The sequence below is a fragment of the Clavelina lepadiformis genome, chromosome 3 (genome assembly GCF_947623445.1).
Source record: "Clavelina lepadiformis chromosome 3, kaClaLepa1.1, whole genome shotgun sequence".
NCBI classification, from domain to species: Eukaryota; Metazoa; Chordata; class Ascidiacea; order Aplousobranchia; family Clavelinidae; genus Clavelina; species Clavelina lepadiformis.
Genome location: NC_135242.1, coordinates 435,903 through 451,740, shown reverse-complemented (window position 1 = coordinate 451,740; position 15,838 = coordinate 435,903). Strand labels below are relative to the sequence as shown.

Genomic DNA, 15,838 nt, shown 5'->3' with positions numbered 1-15,838 from the left:
CTCTGGCTAAAAATAACGAAAGATTTATGTCTCTGCCAAAATGAACCTCGCACTCAACTGCGCCTGAGCCAAGTTTAGAGCAACTGGAAATATCATCAATGTTAGTTTGCTCCACGAAGTTCGAAGGTTTTCAGAAATTTTGAAGAAAAAATCTGCGGTCATTCCGAGTTCATTCCCATATAAGGACATGGCGATGAAATTGTGACGCAATTCGCAGCAGGGGCGCATTCGTCGCTCTTCTCTGGCACAGATCGTTTATTTGAACGATTTATTTAAAGCGTAATTATCTATCACAAAACTTTGTTGATTAATTGGAAATTACCTCACAGGCGGTGTTAATTCTCCTGCAAACCTACTTCACAACGAGGGTTGCCATTGGTTACTGTACACTCTGATGTAATTCGATGAAATTGGTCGAACCCTGATGACCCGACGCTCGGGTCAAACAAGGTCATTTGTTCAACTTTCCACAATCAACAATAAATTATCGGCTTCTGGAATATAATTTGGCAGGACAAACAACAAGCCAATCGATCATTTTGACGTCACAATAATTTCACCCCATGAGAGAATCTGGGCTTCAATTTCCCGAATTGACGCATCGCGACATGACGTCAGAAAACAATGGCAAGAATATAATGTTGTTGCTTGAGACGGATCAGGTCATGAGGTAACGGACTTCGAAAAATGATTTTATTCACGTGACAGCAGCGTTTTCAACAAATGACGTCATCATAAAACATCAACTGAAAATGTTGAGAGAAAAAAGTGATGGTGAAAGCAAAAACGACACTAAGGCAGTAATTGCTCATGAGTGTTACGTCATTATGACGCGTCCAAGTTGTTGTTGATGGCGCATCGGATCCGTTCCAGCAGAGTGGTCAAATGTTCACACGTTTTCATGTTTTCTTGCAGCGACACCTTGTGTTTATTTTTCAAGGATACTTTTTCCTGCAAATAAGATGTTTATGTAAGCGAACACGACTTTTTATTAGACATACAACATTGTTACGTCACAATTACTTTCAGAATGCTGGTCAATGACTTCATCTGTTGTTCCAGTCTAATTTTTCGCGCCTTTTCCATCCGATTCTTGACGCGAGCTCTTGCGAGGGATTCGTCCCTTTTGACGTCATATGCAAAGTATGAGTGGACAATAGACATCAAACCTGGCCAGGCGGGGGCGGTAGCACGATCGTTGAACTGTAGATGAAAGCGGTTATGAGCGAACGTGCTAACATGGTGGGGACCGATGTTAATTTCATGAAAAGAATAAAACAACAAGACGTTGAGTTTGGAAAAGAAACTGGAAATATTTTGAACTTAGCCCGATGATCAAACTATTCTGTAACTGACATAAAAACGCGTCCCAATATCACAAATCTACAAAATTGACCTCATAGCGTCTTTCCACGTAATATAAGGGAAAGTACCTTTGATTTACATACGTCACAGAACCACATGCCGGTCGGTATTTCACTGAGTTGGGGTTGGAGACACGTCAGGTGGGTGACGCTGGAGCAGGTGTCGCACATGAGCACCTCACCCGCTTTCCCGCATACCGCGCATAAATCCTCGTCTTGGGCGTTCTATGACGTCATAACAACACTGTATTACATCACATCATCTATCATACGCCGTTTCAAAGTTTCTAGGAACCTGTTTCTTGCTTTTTCTCGTCTTAACCCCAGGTCGTTCTGACGTAGAGGGTTCATTCGAGGTCATCTTATTTGGTCTGGTATTCTCCAAAATTTTTATCACCTCGTCTTCTTCGCCACCTAGTGGCATGGCAGGGAACACCCCTGGCTTGGTCGAGTTACGAGGGCGCCCTTTCGTGGAGAAAATATTTAAAGGCGGGGACATTTTATAAATTAACCCAACATCGGGGAAGGGGCTTACCCCGAGGTCTCTTGATGGGGATTTCCTCAAATCCGATAAGTTCGGTCGGAAGGACTCGCTTTGTCGAGTCGGCGGCGGTGGTCGACACGTACATGCCGCCGCTGTAGACGGGATGGGCCGAGACACGACGGCGACCATACCTCCTATTCCGCATTTTCTCCGCTTTCTCGCGCGGAACAAGTTCAAGTCTGTCCAGGAAGTTGATTTTCTGCGCAAAGGAGATTACGTCATCAACCAGGTAATCATGACGGAAACAAAATCGAAATCTTACGTCGTTCGATAAACTCGTGGCTTCACTTTCAACTTTCGGCTGGCTTGGGCAAACTCCTTCTGATGAAAGTTCTTTCTTGATCTCTGCTGACGTCGATGGCACGTCACAATCTTCTTCTTTTATCGGTAAAAGTGACGTGGGTTTGACGTCATGAGGCGAGGTAGGAACCGGTGTCACGGTCGATGTTGACGCCGATTCTGAGATTTAACATTGACCTTCGCTAATTGAACAAGCTTCGATTATATATGATGGTTACCTTGGTCTTTAATGGCGGGAGTCTGGGATTGGAGGAGGACCGCTTGGAGCTGGGTGGAGCAAGGACGCGGGCTCGACGTTGCTGAAAGAATGAGAAGAATTTTCAAAATCCTCCGACATTTCACAGATTTTTATAAATCCGAAAACCTTCCACTATATTTTACATTCTAAGAACTTTCAGAGTGTTCTCATTTTCATTATCAAACCAAATTAAATAGTTATCTGATATACAAAGAATTCCAATTTTAAAATTTAATTGCAACGTAGCTTGCCATCATCCCCACCTACAACTGAAGTTATGGTGTTGGGGATTCTCGGTTTCAGGATAGGGGTTTTCCCACATATGATCCTAAACTTTTGAAAAGTGCCAATGGTTTCATTTTGTGGCCCACCCCTCAGAGATGCGGGGATGAACTTGTGTTGGTTCTGTGCGTTGTTGGCCCCAGCAAGGTTTGGCCATAAATGCGCTAAAATATAAAAAAAAATTCCGAAAGCCAAATAATTACATCAACTATTTTCACGTTGTAATATTGACATGATAACGACTATTTTATAAAATTTATAACAAGCTTAAATTGTCACGAACTTGTCATCACTTCAAACCTTTTTCTGATGACTTTAGTAAGCTCGGCTGACAAGCAGCAAATCTGGAAATGTAACCTTGACTGTATTGCATATATTTATAAAAGGATGCATCAGGTTAATTATTTATATTCGGCAGATAGCTGTTGACAATATGATGTCATTGATTTCAAACAGATATTATGTAAAACAATGCTGACTTGGGTCAAATTTTGAAAATTTTACCTCAAAATTGGAGTGGTGAATCTTGGCTTCATTTTAGCAGTGGGGAGAAGGACGATGTGGCCGTTGCTGCTGACGGGAACCTTTTCAAGACGAACGGTGAAAAGACAAAAGATTGACTAAAATATTTATAACAGAGTAAATTTCTTACTCGGATCTTCATCGGAGAATTAACTATAATCTTTCCAGCAGATGGCGCCAGTGTGGGTACAGCAGAAGTGTTTGTGACTTGAAAACTGGTCGGAATCTTTGCGGATGTCACCACTTGATTTGTGCTGATCATAACTTTTTTATTCACAATGTGGGAGAGGTTGAGTGGCTCAGATTTGACGTCTTTCTTCTCCTTGACCTCCTCTGATGCCTTCACAGCCACAGGTTCCCCTTTTGTTGCATCAGCAGAAAATTGTGATGATTGTGATGTCACAGACACACTTTTGGTGTTATGTTTCACAACTTTGTTTTGTTCGATATCGCTTCCGTTTTCAGTTTGACTCGAAGCAGGTGGAATTTTATCGTTCTCCAATATCCGGATCGTGAAGGAAGCTCCACTGTCATTATGAAGAGGGGCAAGCCTCACAAAACCTGATGTTGTTTTCAATTTATCTCCATTTTGGTCACCAGTGACGGAATTTCCTGCAAATATGTCAAAACAATACAAAGCTGGGATTGATACTTGTGAAAGAGGCGACTTCTATGCCAGTATCTCCTGCAATGGATGCAGCAACTCAAGCAAATAAACATGTAAATCTACCTGTTGTACCTCTATCTACCCATTATGTACGTTGTAAGTATTCCACTTTGTATGACCATTACCATGGTAACCTACCGGTAGGGAATTCTTTCTTCCCGGAACTTTCCGGAGGAGGTTGGGAGGACTCCGGTGTAGTTAAACGAAGTTTTCCACTTTTTACAACTTTTTTCTGACGAAATCCGAGCTGAGCAATTTGACTCTCAACTTCTTTTAGATTTCTTTGCAAAATTTCATCCTAAATAAATATCATCATTGAATTAAATATCATTAAAAAATCACAATTGACATCACAAATCATTAAAATATCAATTTGACAAAAAACTGCTTGATGCTAGTCACAGTTCTAAAAGAATTAAAATTGATGTAAATTAAGAAAATACCTTTGGATTGTTCTTTAGATTTCCCATAATTACCTGTAAAAATATTAATAATTTAATTGATATAAATATGCAAGTCATTTCCAAGACTTCAGCATGTCATGGTGGTCAGATTGTGTGCATTTGTAAGAAAACACCATAAACCAGGTGTTTAAACAAATACCAGCTCCAATTGGAAGATAAATGACAACCGTTGTCTTTTCAACATCGGCAAAACAAAGGCATTGTTAGTTGATTGCAGCAGAGGCAAAAATGCAAATAGTCTAATTTTTGACACAAAACGACTTGTGGAGGAAATGCACCAAACAATAGGTGGATGGTGAACACTGTTTAGTGCTTCTCCGCCATCGGTCTGCGTTTATTTTTAGCCAGACCACCAAAATATTGCGCCTACTTTTTCTTTCTCGGTTTCACAGCCTTATGATGTAACAAAGCAAATGTCAACGTTCCAATGCAATGGGTTTAAGTTCTGGCATCTTGCAAATAGCATAAAATCAAACACCAATGTATCAAAGCTACTTGGGTTTCTATTATGACTTCACAATGTATTTATAGTGACGTGAATCTAAAATATTAAGCTTGTTTTATTGTGACGTTGTGACCGAGATTGAAAAGGTTGCACCAGGTTAAATACGATGCAAAGTAATGACGTTACAGTTTCATCAAATGTATTTTCCTGGAAACATGGGAAGCAAAACCCAAAGCTTTCCATCTGTTAAAAATCGCTATGACCTAGCGCGGAGACAAGATTAACTTGTTGAGAATCCTGGTGTAACGTCGCTTGAGTACGACCACGGGCGCGCAACAACACGCTGCTGCTGATGCATCAATCGCAATAAAATGCGGTCGTTTATCTGTTTGTGGATTTCTCGGATTATGACGAAATAATGCACGAAAATTCAAAATCCGACTCAGTGCAATCTGCTCAGAGTTTCCAATTTTAAACCACGCAGTGGCAGCAACGCTCGGCTTTATGTTGTGGTTGTATCGGAGGCAATATGCACATTTTACGCTGCCGGCCCGTAAAGCATTCTCTTATTTTTAACGCAGGCACGAAAAGAACCGCTGACTTAGATTGCAAGGCGATGTTTTGTAACGATCTACTTTCGAAGTTAAAACACACAGCGCAAGCATTTGACGAAATGTGAAACAGTCTGATTACAGCAAAATATTAGCACCGGAGAATGGTAACTTTTAGTCATTCTTCACTAATATCCGACCAAGGTTGAATATTTTTCAAAATTGTTTACAGAAGTCGACAGAAATGTTGGATGTGAGGTTTGGTGGCGACGCACAGGGTGTTTTCGCGTCCATCGTAAGAACTTTAGTGACCTGCTAAATTTTATTCCCACCATTATCAAGTTTTTATCAGTCGTTATATGGTGGCTACGTGTTGCTTCGTTATATGTAGATTATCAATATTACCACAAGAAGGGAATTGTCACAAAGGTAATTTATGTGACCGCTATATGGATTAGGTGAATGCACGCGACTCTACAAATCGCAAAATATAACGGAATAAATTTTAAATCGCATTTGTTCACGAAGAAAAAAAGCGAACACGCCGCACAAGAGTATTCAAGACCACGTGACTAAACAGAGAGACTTGCACACGGTTTTCGGTGTGACGTCATCGTGACTGATGAAGCGTTGAGACCGAGTGGTCTATATTGCTAAGCAGAAAAGTAGATGGTTAAAATTACCTACAAACTGCCAACAAACAAATCCGGCGGTATAATGCTTTTTTCCAAGCTAAAATAAGTCAAACAATACAATTTGCCACATTTACAAATTAAAGCGCCGCTTTCACCAACAAATTGAAGGGCAGCCGGTATAAACAGTATAATATTGCGTTATTTCAGCAATAAGCGTTATGGTATCATATAACGCCGCCAATAATTCTAAAAAACTTGATTTGACTACAATATAGAAATAATGCCTAAAACATAAGTCTGGGCGATAAAATACAGCACATTTTGCACCAAACTAACCCAGCAAAGTTATTTTGGGAATTGCTAGACCTAATACGTGTGGTTGCCACTTTATTTACGATGACTACAACACGAGTAGTTAAATAAAAGGTAGTAATGCTAACCTGGTGCTGGGCGATGCTAGCCTTCAATTTCTGCTGTAATTCCTTATAATCCATGGCCACGAAAGCTTTAAACTCCAGTTCAATGACAGCAGTGTACGGTAAACTGAAAAATAATAATTGACCTATAGGCCCTAATAAGCCAGACTGTGCTGAATGAGATAAAACTCTATGTTGTCGGTATTCATCCGCCGCCTCTTTTGATGCTCAAAAACAACCAAAATAAAATTTTAAAACCAAAAATTTATTCTAATTATTGTTATTACTCATAAATTGTAAAACATTATTAAAATAAAGTTCACTAAAACAATAAATATTTTTTGATTAGGATTTACTTACTTTCCGCGTAGCTATACTAATAGAGGTGTGTTTACTAAAAAAGGCAGCTGGGCCTAAAGTTGGCGACGTTTTAAGACAAAAAAACAAAAGTTTCAAAACTTTTTTGATTACCCAGTGTGTGGCCAGCGCTTTCCGACGCTGAGAATTCTTTTCGTGTCATGCAGCAAAAATCATCAAACCAAACTTCAATTTTGAGACAGTTTTACCAATCAACATGGAACTGTGTTCAAAATTAGTGTAATATGCTTTCGCGACGTGTTTGATTTTAGGTTATTGGTTTTATGATTGTAACGTCATTATACCCATTGTTACGAACTTACGGCTAACAAAACTTCATGGTTATTGCGTACAAGTACGCCTTCACTTTATTTACTTCAAAACTGGCAAGCCAGACAGAGGCCGCAATCCAAGTTTCCGCAATACATTTCTTGTCAACATATGTTAGTAAGCTCACCGTATTTCCAGGGCGCAAAAAGAGAAGTGCTTTGTTTAATTTTATAATACAAACTATATCACGAACAGAAAGAAAAACACATGTTAGGCTATAAACCTTCCTAATGTCAGTAGCCTGTGTACGGGACATAACCTGTAATATTTTTTATACCTTCAATAAAATAACAGACAATAAACCTAAAAGCAAGTACAAATTGACGTCACGTTTCAATCGTTCGTGATTGCGATGTGTTCCATATGATATGTGGTTAAGTTATTTCAGAAGTAGATCATAGGCAAATAAAATAAGAACATTTTGTAACAGCGAGCATAAGTTCATCATTGTACAATAAATGCGCAGTTCCTGCTGCTGGACATTGGATTCAGAAACGAGACGACTTTCAAATTATGAAGAAATTCGTCGAACATCCAATAAAATCAACCACACTAACAAGACCAACTTCAGGATAGTCGTTGGAATGGTGAGTTGAAGGGATTTCTATGAAAAACATATGACCGCCTTTTCTACCACGAGCCACCTGACATAAAAAGGCGTTTTCTTCGTTTCGCTTGAGTGATTTCAAGTGAGACACACACGATGACGTAGAAAGTTCGTTGAATATTGCCTCTATCCGTATTCAAGCAGTTGCGCTTAATTCAGCAAAATAAGATTCAAAAATTTAGCTCAGTTGTACTGGGCCACACTGACTTCCCAGATATAACAACAATAATGACAAACAGATATGGAGCAAATAAACAGCAAAACCATCAGAACAAAAAAAAAATTAACCATAAAACAAAATTATTTATAAAAAACGTATTTTAATTAAAGTTAGCCTTAAGACTGCTTTTATTAATTAACTAATAAGGTTAACACGGTTCTTGCCGCCAACCGAAATTATTTATGACTTATTAATACTTCATTGCAACTCTGACAGTGTTAGACCGCAGTGAAAAAGGCTAGTCTGTCCAGACATTTCTTACTTAAATATAATTTTATTCGGCGTAAAAAGCTGAACCATTCACCTGACTTTTAGTCAACCAGCTCTTCAATGAGTTTGTCAGAGTCAGAGTTATGACCAAGTCATCTTTTTAAGAGTCGATTCAAGTTGAGTCAATTTAAATTGCGATTTGAGTCATGCCTGGTCAATGCTTTAAACTTTAAAACTTTTCCTGACGCCACATTGAGCGTTGCCTTAAGTTGGTTTTCTGGCAATGCTGGAAGTCATCAGCAAATTATATCACCATTATTATTTTCTTGCACGTTTTAAGCCTTTATAGCTTGGCCACGTTGCCCCGCGCATTGGTGCCCGGGGGGCAGGGGCAGGGACAGTTTTTGTGCCCCCATTTTCCAAAATAAATGAAAGTGCAAACACTAAAGATGCGAGCTATATTAACTGACTATGCTAACTTTCTATCGTAATGGTAACTCTGGGACATCTGACCTTATTTGGCGTCCCCGGGGACAGATGCCCCTCCTTGTCCACCTCCTCCCTATGCTAATGTTAAATTGAAAATTGACTTTCACATTTGTCAATGGAAAGTTATTAAGAACAATGTTTGTTTTATGGACGGGAACATTACTGGAATGGAGCCTGTTGATTTTCATATAACTTATTTGTTGAAAACTAGACATTGCTCTCATCTTAGATAAAAAGCTAGCTTACAGCTGTGACGTTATCTGGGGCCTCCATGGAATAATATTTTGATATCAAGTGGTTTTCCTAATAGCTTACCAAATAACTGGACTTGTACATTGCGCTTAAATTAAACAATTTTAATTTCAATCATTAAAAAACCTTGTCAAAGAAACCTGAGCAGTAGATAGGTGGTTCCCCTGATATACGACGACTATGAAAGATTTTTGGATTCGCGTTTGCGGCGTTGTTTGTTGTTAAATAATTCGTTTTTTACGCATTGATGAATAAACGATCGTGCGTTATGATCAGGAACGCAGTTTATGCTAATAAATTTTTTCTATCGTTTTGTTTCCTTCCTTGGTTCAAACATGACTACAAACTAATCGTTCCCAAAAGCTGCTTTACCCAAATACTACTTGAGTACAATTTTTTTGGATCTCAGAAATACTTGAGCGATCATTTCTCAATACTCAGGTTTACTTGATTGTTTTGAAAGTGCTTACATTTGCTGGTCACTTTTTGTTAGTTTTATAGTGATTTTTTATCACATGTTAATCTTTTCAGATAAGTTTATCAAATAGTAAGCTTAAACTACAATACATGAACAGTCGCCTAACCAAAGTTTTTAATACCTTTGCAATTTTTAATGCTACGTAAAAGAATTTCATTAGTCATAAAGTAGTAATGCGCAATTTATTAAAAAGGAATTGATAAATTTTTTCCATAGATTTTATTATCCATAAATATACTAAAGTTATCGATTACCTACAAATCGAGTACTTGTTACTTGCCACCAAGTCCAACAAGCTACATGAACTTGTTAAATTATGTAGCCTAGTTGCGCTTCGAATGTAAAATTAATACTTGTAGGCTATATGCTTCTGATAACTTCCAAAGAATTAGTTTTGTAGCACCAAGCTTCTTGAATGTTTACTTGGCAACACTGGTTGTAACATGCTACAGATAGGTATCTTAGGATTTTCGACATACTAGGCCTATGTTGTTTCCCAGCCTACAGGTACAGGGTAAAGTATTACATGTTATTGTATTCTTTATCCTTACAATGAGGAAAGTCTTTGCACGATGTGAACCTAGCGATGATTCCTAATCGTTCGAACCTAGTAGGCCTAGTATTGCGTCATTGCGGTAAGTGCTGAAATTGTGTGGTTTGTTCAGTTAAATTGCGTGAGCGCAATCACGTAGATAGAAATCTGAAGGTGTTTGCAGGACATCGTGACGTCAGGATTGAGCAGCAGTCCTCTCCTATATGCACTGTCACAGACCTACCTAAATAGATCAGGTGATTGCCGACTTTTGCAGTTTACCCGAAAAAAACTGAAACAAGTTTAAAAAATTAAAAAGTTGTCGCCTAAAAATTTAGCGGTATAAGTTTACTGGCCAATTGCTACGAGATAGAAGCAACCTGCTCATCTATTGATCCTGTCATCTTATAATCTCTATGGGTGTAGGCTAGCGCTGTGGCCTACCTAATTACCAACCTACCGTACCGGGGTCAGGTTAGATCAAGAACTGCATGTTGTTGTCACCTAGATGGAAATTTTGCTGCTGGAAGATGAAAAACATGCAAATTGCTTTGCGCATATAAATCCAAATTTGGGGTGGATTCCTTGGAAATATGTTCCCAAATTCGGGACATTTTTTCTCTAAAGTTTCAAAATTAATCTGGCATAATGCTTTCAAAGCATCTGACATTAAAAAGTTCTACTTGAACGACGTTTTCTGCAAAATAAACTTCAGTTGCGCACAGAGTGCATTCCAAGTGATGTATAAATCAACGGTCATTTTGGCATGTAACGTTACGAATATTCCAACTGGGATTTTTATAAAAAGAGACACTGCTTTTTTTCGTCTAAACAAGAGAAAATGATTTGAGAAAGACGTCAGTTGCTATGGTAGCGCCAAGACATAAATTGGTTTCGTGTCACGCCGCGGTTAAACCGAGTTTACGCCGCTTGATTATATAGCTCACTCCGAAGATCTTTGGTGAAACTCAAGTTGAACGAACCCTGGAGTTCTGCAGACGTGCTTTTACTGAACGACTTGCACGAATAAATAATCAGTATTTTCTGAGATTGTTCCACGGGGAATTTCCCTCCCAGAAACAGGAAGGTTTCCGGTCTGGGTTGTAACTTTATTAATTCCCAGAATTAATTTAAGGTGACCTGTGAGCTAAAATTCCATCAAAACAATAAGTTTTCGATTCCTTCCCGTACTTCAATCAATCTTGGTCTTATTATTTCTATCCTTTGATTATCGTATTCCAAGTTGAATTTTTTGTCTTTTGTGTTTGTGGAAAATTTTTTGTCTTGAATGCGTCGCAATCACTCAGAAGGTCTGTAAAATGTAAAAATTTCAGTATAAACTTTCCAACATTGTGCAAATTAGTGTTGCACTCAACTGAAGATGAATCCCATCACATGAACTGGCCATCAGATCACTTAAATCTTCTTCTTTTCTGTCCTAAATCCCTTGCACGAAACATCGCTTTTGTTTGTCCTTTGTATCTGCGTAGTCATGGTAATAACTTCATTTTTGAAAACATTTGTTGAGTTTCAGGAAATTGCCTGAATCGTTGAGTTTGTAGTAAACTGAATGAACAGATTATAGGAGGAGGATCATAGGAGCTGCGATGTCTAAGAGAGGAGCGGAGAAGTATTTGACGGATCAGAATTGGGAGGAGGAAGATGAACCCGAAGATGCCGGAAGATTCCAACCTGCTGATGAAGGCATCCTGAAGAACAGAACTTTTAAGAAAGCAAAGCGCCGAATGGTTCCACAAGCCAGTGCCGTAAGCTCGAGCAAATTGTTATTGTGCTCATATCATTTGCAGATTATCTTGAAGACAGATGGTTACGTCTTGCATTAATTAGGGCTCTGGGGCATTTGCTGGTTTCGGTGGTTTGGCCTCATCGGGCAAACCTGCTACAACTTCGAATGGATTCAAGGGGTTCTCACTGCCGCCCTCTGCTGGTAGTTCAAAGCCATTCTCATTTCAGCCCGAAACTGGTGATTTTTTTATTGAATTTATTTATTATTTAATTCTTTCTTTTATGATATATAACTATGAAGTCAAACAAACACATGAATAAACTTGCCAGTCACATGATTGATTACTTTTAGATACAACAGCGGGAAAGTCCAGTTCTTCAGCGCGAATTAAAGTGAGAAACTTATTAAATTTTTGATAGTTTCTTGTTGATCTAACGGAAGCATTTTAAACAATATTTCACGACAAATTGTCTTCACCAAGATGTATGATGTCATCTCTATTGTTACATCACTGTAGGCAATTATGACAAGCAAAACACCAGCACCCGCTAAGGATGAAACTGATGAGAAGAAGAGTTTGGAATACGATCGCCATCTTGCAGCTCTCAACAGGAGCGTTAGTCAGTGGATAACTGTGAGTTGGCCGATAAATTACTGAGTTGTCATGATGGTGGACCACGATGTGTCAGTACCCGACATTTCACCTTTCATGTATAGGTCTAGCTCATATGCTTTCATGGTACAGGACCTTTTTATGAGTCATTGTGAATCTTTTCATTGTCATGAAGTTTCAAAATATTTAAAATCATAATTACTTCTTTGTCCTTTCAGGACCACGTGGAGAGAAACCCATTGTGTGACCTTTCACCTATATTCAGAGATTACCAGAAGCACCTCGAAGATCTTGATGAAAAATTTGGTGCGGAAACATCCCCTGATGGCACGTAAGTGAATTTTATTTATCGCAACTACTATTTAAAGTAGCTTTGTTTGTTTGTTAGTGGAGTTGAGTAATATTTCAACCAGATGTTTAATCATTCGATAAATTTTGTGGAAAAAGTAGTTAATTGCGACCATAGCAAGAAAAATCATTTTGAAAAAATTGTTTTTAAATTTGTCAATTTGATTTTTATCCTACGTGTTTAGACAAAGTTCTTTGCCAAAGGAAGAGGAAGAAGCAAGCGATGATCAAGTGAAGAAAGAACCTGGACAATCTTCCACGAGTGAAGTGTCCAAGCCCCCATCCACCCCCCCTAAGAACCCCCTGTCCAGTTTAATGACAAAACCGACAACTGCGTCCCCGTTTAAAGGGTTCGGATCTTTTCAGAGCTCCTCATCATCATCTAGTGGCTTTACTGGCTTTCAATTTAGCTCGAACATGGTGGCTGGGGCGAGCACATCAGCACAGAGCGAAGCCAAACAACCTGTCAAGGTGAGACATTGCTCGTTGCCAACATTGCACTGAACACTGCACATAATGCTGGTACAGGTTTAAGAGGTAGTTCATGGCTTTATAAGGAAGCGTTTTCGTTCTTTTTACAATACTTAGTTAAACATTGCTCTGGCGAAGAACAAAAATATGTCGGAAGCTAATTAGTCTAATAAATTCATATGCGGTTGTGTTGCTCATGGCACTTAAATAGTTCATGACTCGGCACAATGTTGAAAGTGCAAAAACCTAAGATATAGCTTCAGCTTCCACATACTGTGCGTCAAGCAAACAATCATTTGCTTCCGTAATATTTATTAATGTGTCTATGGTTTTACGTCATAATGCAGGGAGATGGAGAGGAGGAATACGTTCCCCCGAAAGTAGAAAGCGAGATGGTCGAGGAAGAAGACGCTTTCTACACTAAGAAGTAATCGTTTGTTATCTATGACCTCATAATGCTTCCATTGTGCACTAATAAATGATTGACAAGCGACGTATAATTTTGATATTATGTTAGAGTTGAGCATCCGCATGTAGCAGTGTTATAAGTCGCGCTAACACCTGTTTCCTTGCGTGTCCAGGTGCAAGTTGTTTTATTTGAAAGACGGATCGTTCAAGGAGAAGGGGGTCGGATTCCTTCATCTCAAACCGGTCGCCTCCAGCTCCAAGACTCAGTTGATTGTTCGAGCCGACACGTCACTGGGCAACCTGCTCCTCAACATCGTCCTTGATCCCGTGATGCCGATGAAGAAACAAGGGAAGAACAGTGTCGCGATCACCTGCGTTCCCAACCCCCCCATCGACGAGAAGAATCCCAACGAGGTTTGTCTCAAGGTTAAGCGATTTGTGACTTCTTCCTGCTCGTGTGAAGTCATCAATGACGTCATGCTTTAGGTGGTGCCGATGCTGATTCGAGTGAAAACCTCAGAAGACGCTGACGCCCTCGAAGAGCTCTTGAACAAGAAGAAACAAGAAACCGATTGATGACGTTATTGCTGGACTCTGATTGCGTACTTATGATGTCAGCGCCACGTGACGTCACCATTGCCATTTCCTACACTGCCCGAGTTGTCTCGCTTCAGCGCACAATTTCAAATCTTATGCTGCCATTTTTTAATGTTGCCTGCATTGGACCTTCCTGGAAGTCTGCTTGGCTGCTTATGATATCAATGACGTAATAATGACTTTGTCTGTTTGTTTATTGCAGGAAAATAAAAAAACGATTTAACACAAACTATCCAGACACGACTGAGGGGATTTTGTTTGAGACTAGAACGTCTGCTTGAACCGCGTTGAGGTTTATGTAAAGATTCTCAGGGCTCGTCATGAACAAATCGTAAAGTTCTTCGCCCATCGCTTCTTTCACCGCCTCGTTTACTGGGGGGAATACCCGAACCAGATACTCCAGCGACAGTGCTGCTTGTCTTTGGCTGTCCGCGTAATCGACGTTTCCCATCGCGTACAACAGCTGCTGGGCGCACCCGAGTCTTAGCAACCGATCTGCAGTGCCGGATGAGTCACGTGATAAGACGCCGATCGTTTTTGCGGCGGTCGCTTGTTTGACGAACGACGGCAGCGGTTTGGCGAGTTCGGGGGCACTGGCCAGGGCTTTGGCGAGGCTCTGTTGCGTTTTCAGGATTTCTTCTCGAGTGGGGTGAAGCGACCTCACTAGACCTTCCAGAATCTGGTCTTTTATGTCATACGTCATCAGCTCCCTGACGAACTCGATCGCTTCGTACTGGACTTCCAGGTGGGCGGTGGACAGAAGATTGAGCAAAGGTTCGGTGAGACTCGGGTTCGCGACTTTCACGATTTTTTGAACAACTCTCAAGTTCTGCAGCGCCATCTGCTGGGCTTTAGGCGACGATGAAGGCAGCAAAGCGATGAGACCCTTGTAAACCTGCATCTCGTATTTTGGGTTGCCTTGGGCCAGCAGTTGAAGCAAAATTCTCGCGTTTTCCTGCGTGTCTTCGTGCTTTGATTTTGCTAAACATTCCGCCACCGCTCGAATACCGTAACTTTCACAGATTAGTTCTTTGTATTGGCGACCGGCACTCGCGATCACGATCAGAAGTTTTAAGGAATCAGCTTTGTCAAGTTCCTTGGACTGTTTGAGGCCGATTATTTCCAAAAGTGTCAAGATCCCACCAACTTCCAAGAACTCAGCCATGAAATGATGCCCGCTCGTTGCAGTAAGAAACACGTGGATGGCTTTCAGCTGCAATCCAATGCACGTCCCCGTCATATAAGTGAGACGAATCCAGGCGGTCAGTCTTGTCAGAAATAGGCTGGCTGCTTGACCAAACTCCTGTTCTAAGTCTGGGCCTGTTTTGCCAACATTGTTTCTCAAGAAATCTTGCAGAATTTCGCTTCGAACAATAGCAGTACCCTTGTCCCATTGTGAAAGCACAGACTGCACTTTTGAAATAGCGGTTGCACTGTACGACATTGTTTTAACGTCGATGTTTTAGTATATCTCCAGTAACAAGGTTTCAATACCTATATTTTCTCTGCGATGCGAGTTAAGGTAGGCTTAAGTTGCCCAGTCCTGTAGTTGCTATGGCATTCTTTCGAATAAAAGTATTTCAAGCTGTATAATCATCATGAACATCTCATAATGTACCAAAAAATTAAATTTTGTTCTGATTTATATAGTTCGTGACGATAAGAAGATATTATACTGTGTTGTTTATGGAAATCGCTTTCATTAAACGAGATATAAAAATGCTGACGAGCTTCAGGTTTTGCAAACCTGC

General features: G+C 40.0%; 3 protein-coding genes across 3 annotated transcripts; 1 reads left to right on the top strand and 2 right to left on the bottom strand.

The window, feature by feature from the left end:
- Nucleotides 1–679: 679 nt before the first annotated feature.
- On the bottom strand, nucleotides 680–6,594 carry LOC143450505 (uncharacterized). Its single transcript, XM_076951074.1, has 14 exons — nucleotides 6,453–6,594; nucleotides 4,361–4,393; nucleotides 4,056–4,215; nucleotides 3,381–3,862; nucleotides 3,233–3,312; nucleotides 3,029–3,072; nucleotides 2,710–2,892; nucleotides 2,427–2,507; nucleotides 2,171–2,367; nucleotides 1,900–2,107; nucleotides 1,660–1,829; nucleotides 1,434–1,589; nucleotides 1,024–1,203; nucleotides 680–951 (listed from the first exon to the last, which is right to left on the bottom strand). The coding sequence occupies exons 1-14, from the start codon at nucleotides 6,504–6,506 to the stop codon at nucleotides 826–828; spliced, it is 2,154 nt and encodes a 717-aa protein (XP_076807189.1). The 5' UTR covers nucleotides 6,507–6,594; the 3' UTR covers nucleotides 680–825.
- A 4,577-nt stretch (nucleotides 6,595–11,171) lies between these two features.
- On the top strand, nucleotides 11,172–14,316 carry LOC143450083 (nuclear pore complex protein Nup50-like). Its single transcript, XM_076950491.1, has 9 exons — nucleotides 11,172–11,669; nucleotides 11,752–11,887; nucleotides 12,002–12,042; nucleotides 12,168–12,284; nucleotides 12,482–12,594; nucleotides 12,797–13,082; nucleotides 13,430–13,509; nucleotides 13,664–13,904; nucleotides 13,977–14,316. Exons 1-9 carry the CDS (start codon nucleotides 11,511–11,513, stop codon nucleotides 14,064–14,066), a joined length of 1,263 nt encoding a protein of 420 aa, XP_076806606.1. The 5' UTR covers nucleotides 11,172–11,510; the 3' UTR covers nucleotides 14,067–14,316.
- Nucleotides 14,264–15,625, bottom strand: LOC143450084 (armadillo-like helical domain containing protein 1). The gene has a single exon (XM_076950492.1). It carries the CDS (start codon nucleotides 15,529–15,531, stop codon nucleotides 14,317–14,319), a length of 1,215 nt encoding a protein of 404 aa, XP_076806607.1. The 5' UTR covers nucleotides 15,532–15,625; the 3' UTR covers nucleotides 14,264–14,316.
- Between the last annotated feature and the right edge of the window lie 213 nt (nucleotides 15,626–15,838).

What these genes read in the sequence shown, in the direction of transcription:
- LOC143450505 (XM_076951074.1), bottom strand. Translation starts at nt 6,506, where the DNA reads ATGGATTATAAGGAATTACAGCAGAAATTGAAGGCTAGCATCGCCCAG. An exon ending in CACCATAACTTCAGTTGTAG is followed by an intron (nt 2,508 to 2,709) that starts GTGGGGATGATG and finishes TCATTCTTTCAG; the next exon opens with CAACGTCGAGCCCGCGTCCT. An exon ending in CATTGACCAGCATTCTGAAA is followed by an intron (nt 952 to 1,023) that starts GTAATTGTGACG and finishes TCTTATTTGCAG; the next exon opens with GAAAAAGTATCCTTGAAAAA.
- LOC143450083 (XM_076950491.1), top strand. Translation starts at nt 11,511, where the DNA reads ATGTCTAAGAGAGGAGCGGAGAAGTATTTGACGGATCAGAATTGGGAG. An exon ending in GTTCTTCAGCGCGAATTAAA is followed by an intron (nt 12,043 to 12,167) that starts GTGAGAAACTTA and finishes ACATCACTGTAG; the next exon opens with GCAATTATGACAAGCAAAAC. An exon ending in AAGCCAAACAACCTGTCAAG is followed by an intron (nt 13,083 to 13,429) that starts GTGAGACATTGC and finishes GTCATAATGCAG; the next exon opens with GGAGATGGAGAGGAGGAATA.
- LOC143450084 (XM_076950492.1), bottom strand. Translation starts at nt 15,531, where the DNA reads ATGTCGTACAGTGCAACCGCTATTTCAAAAGTGCAGTCTGTGCTTTCA.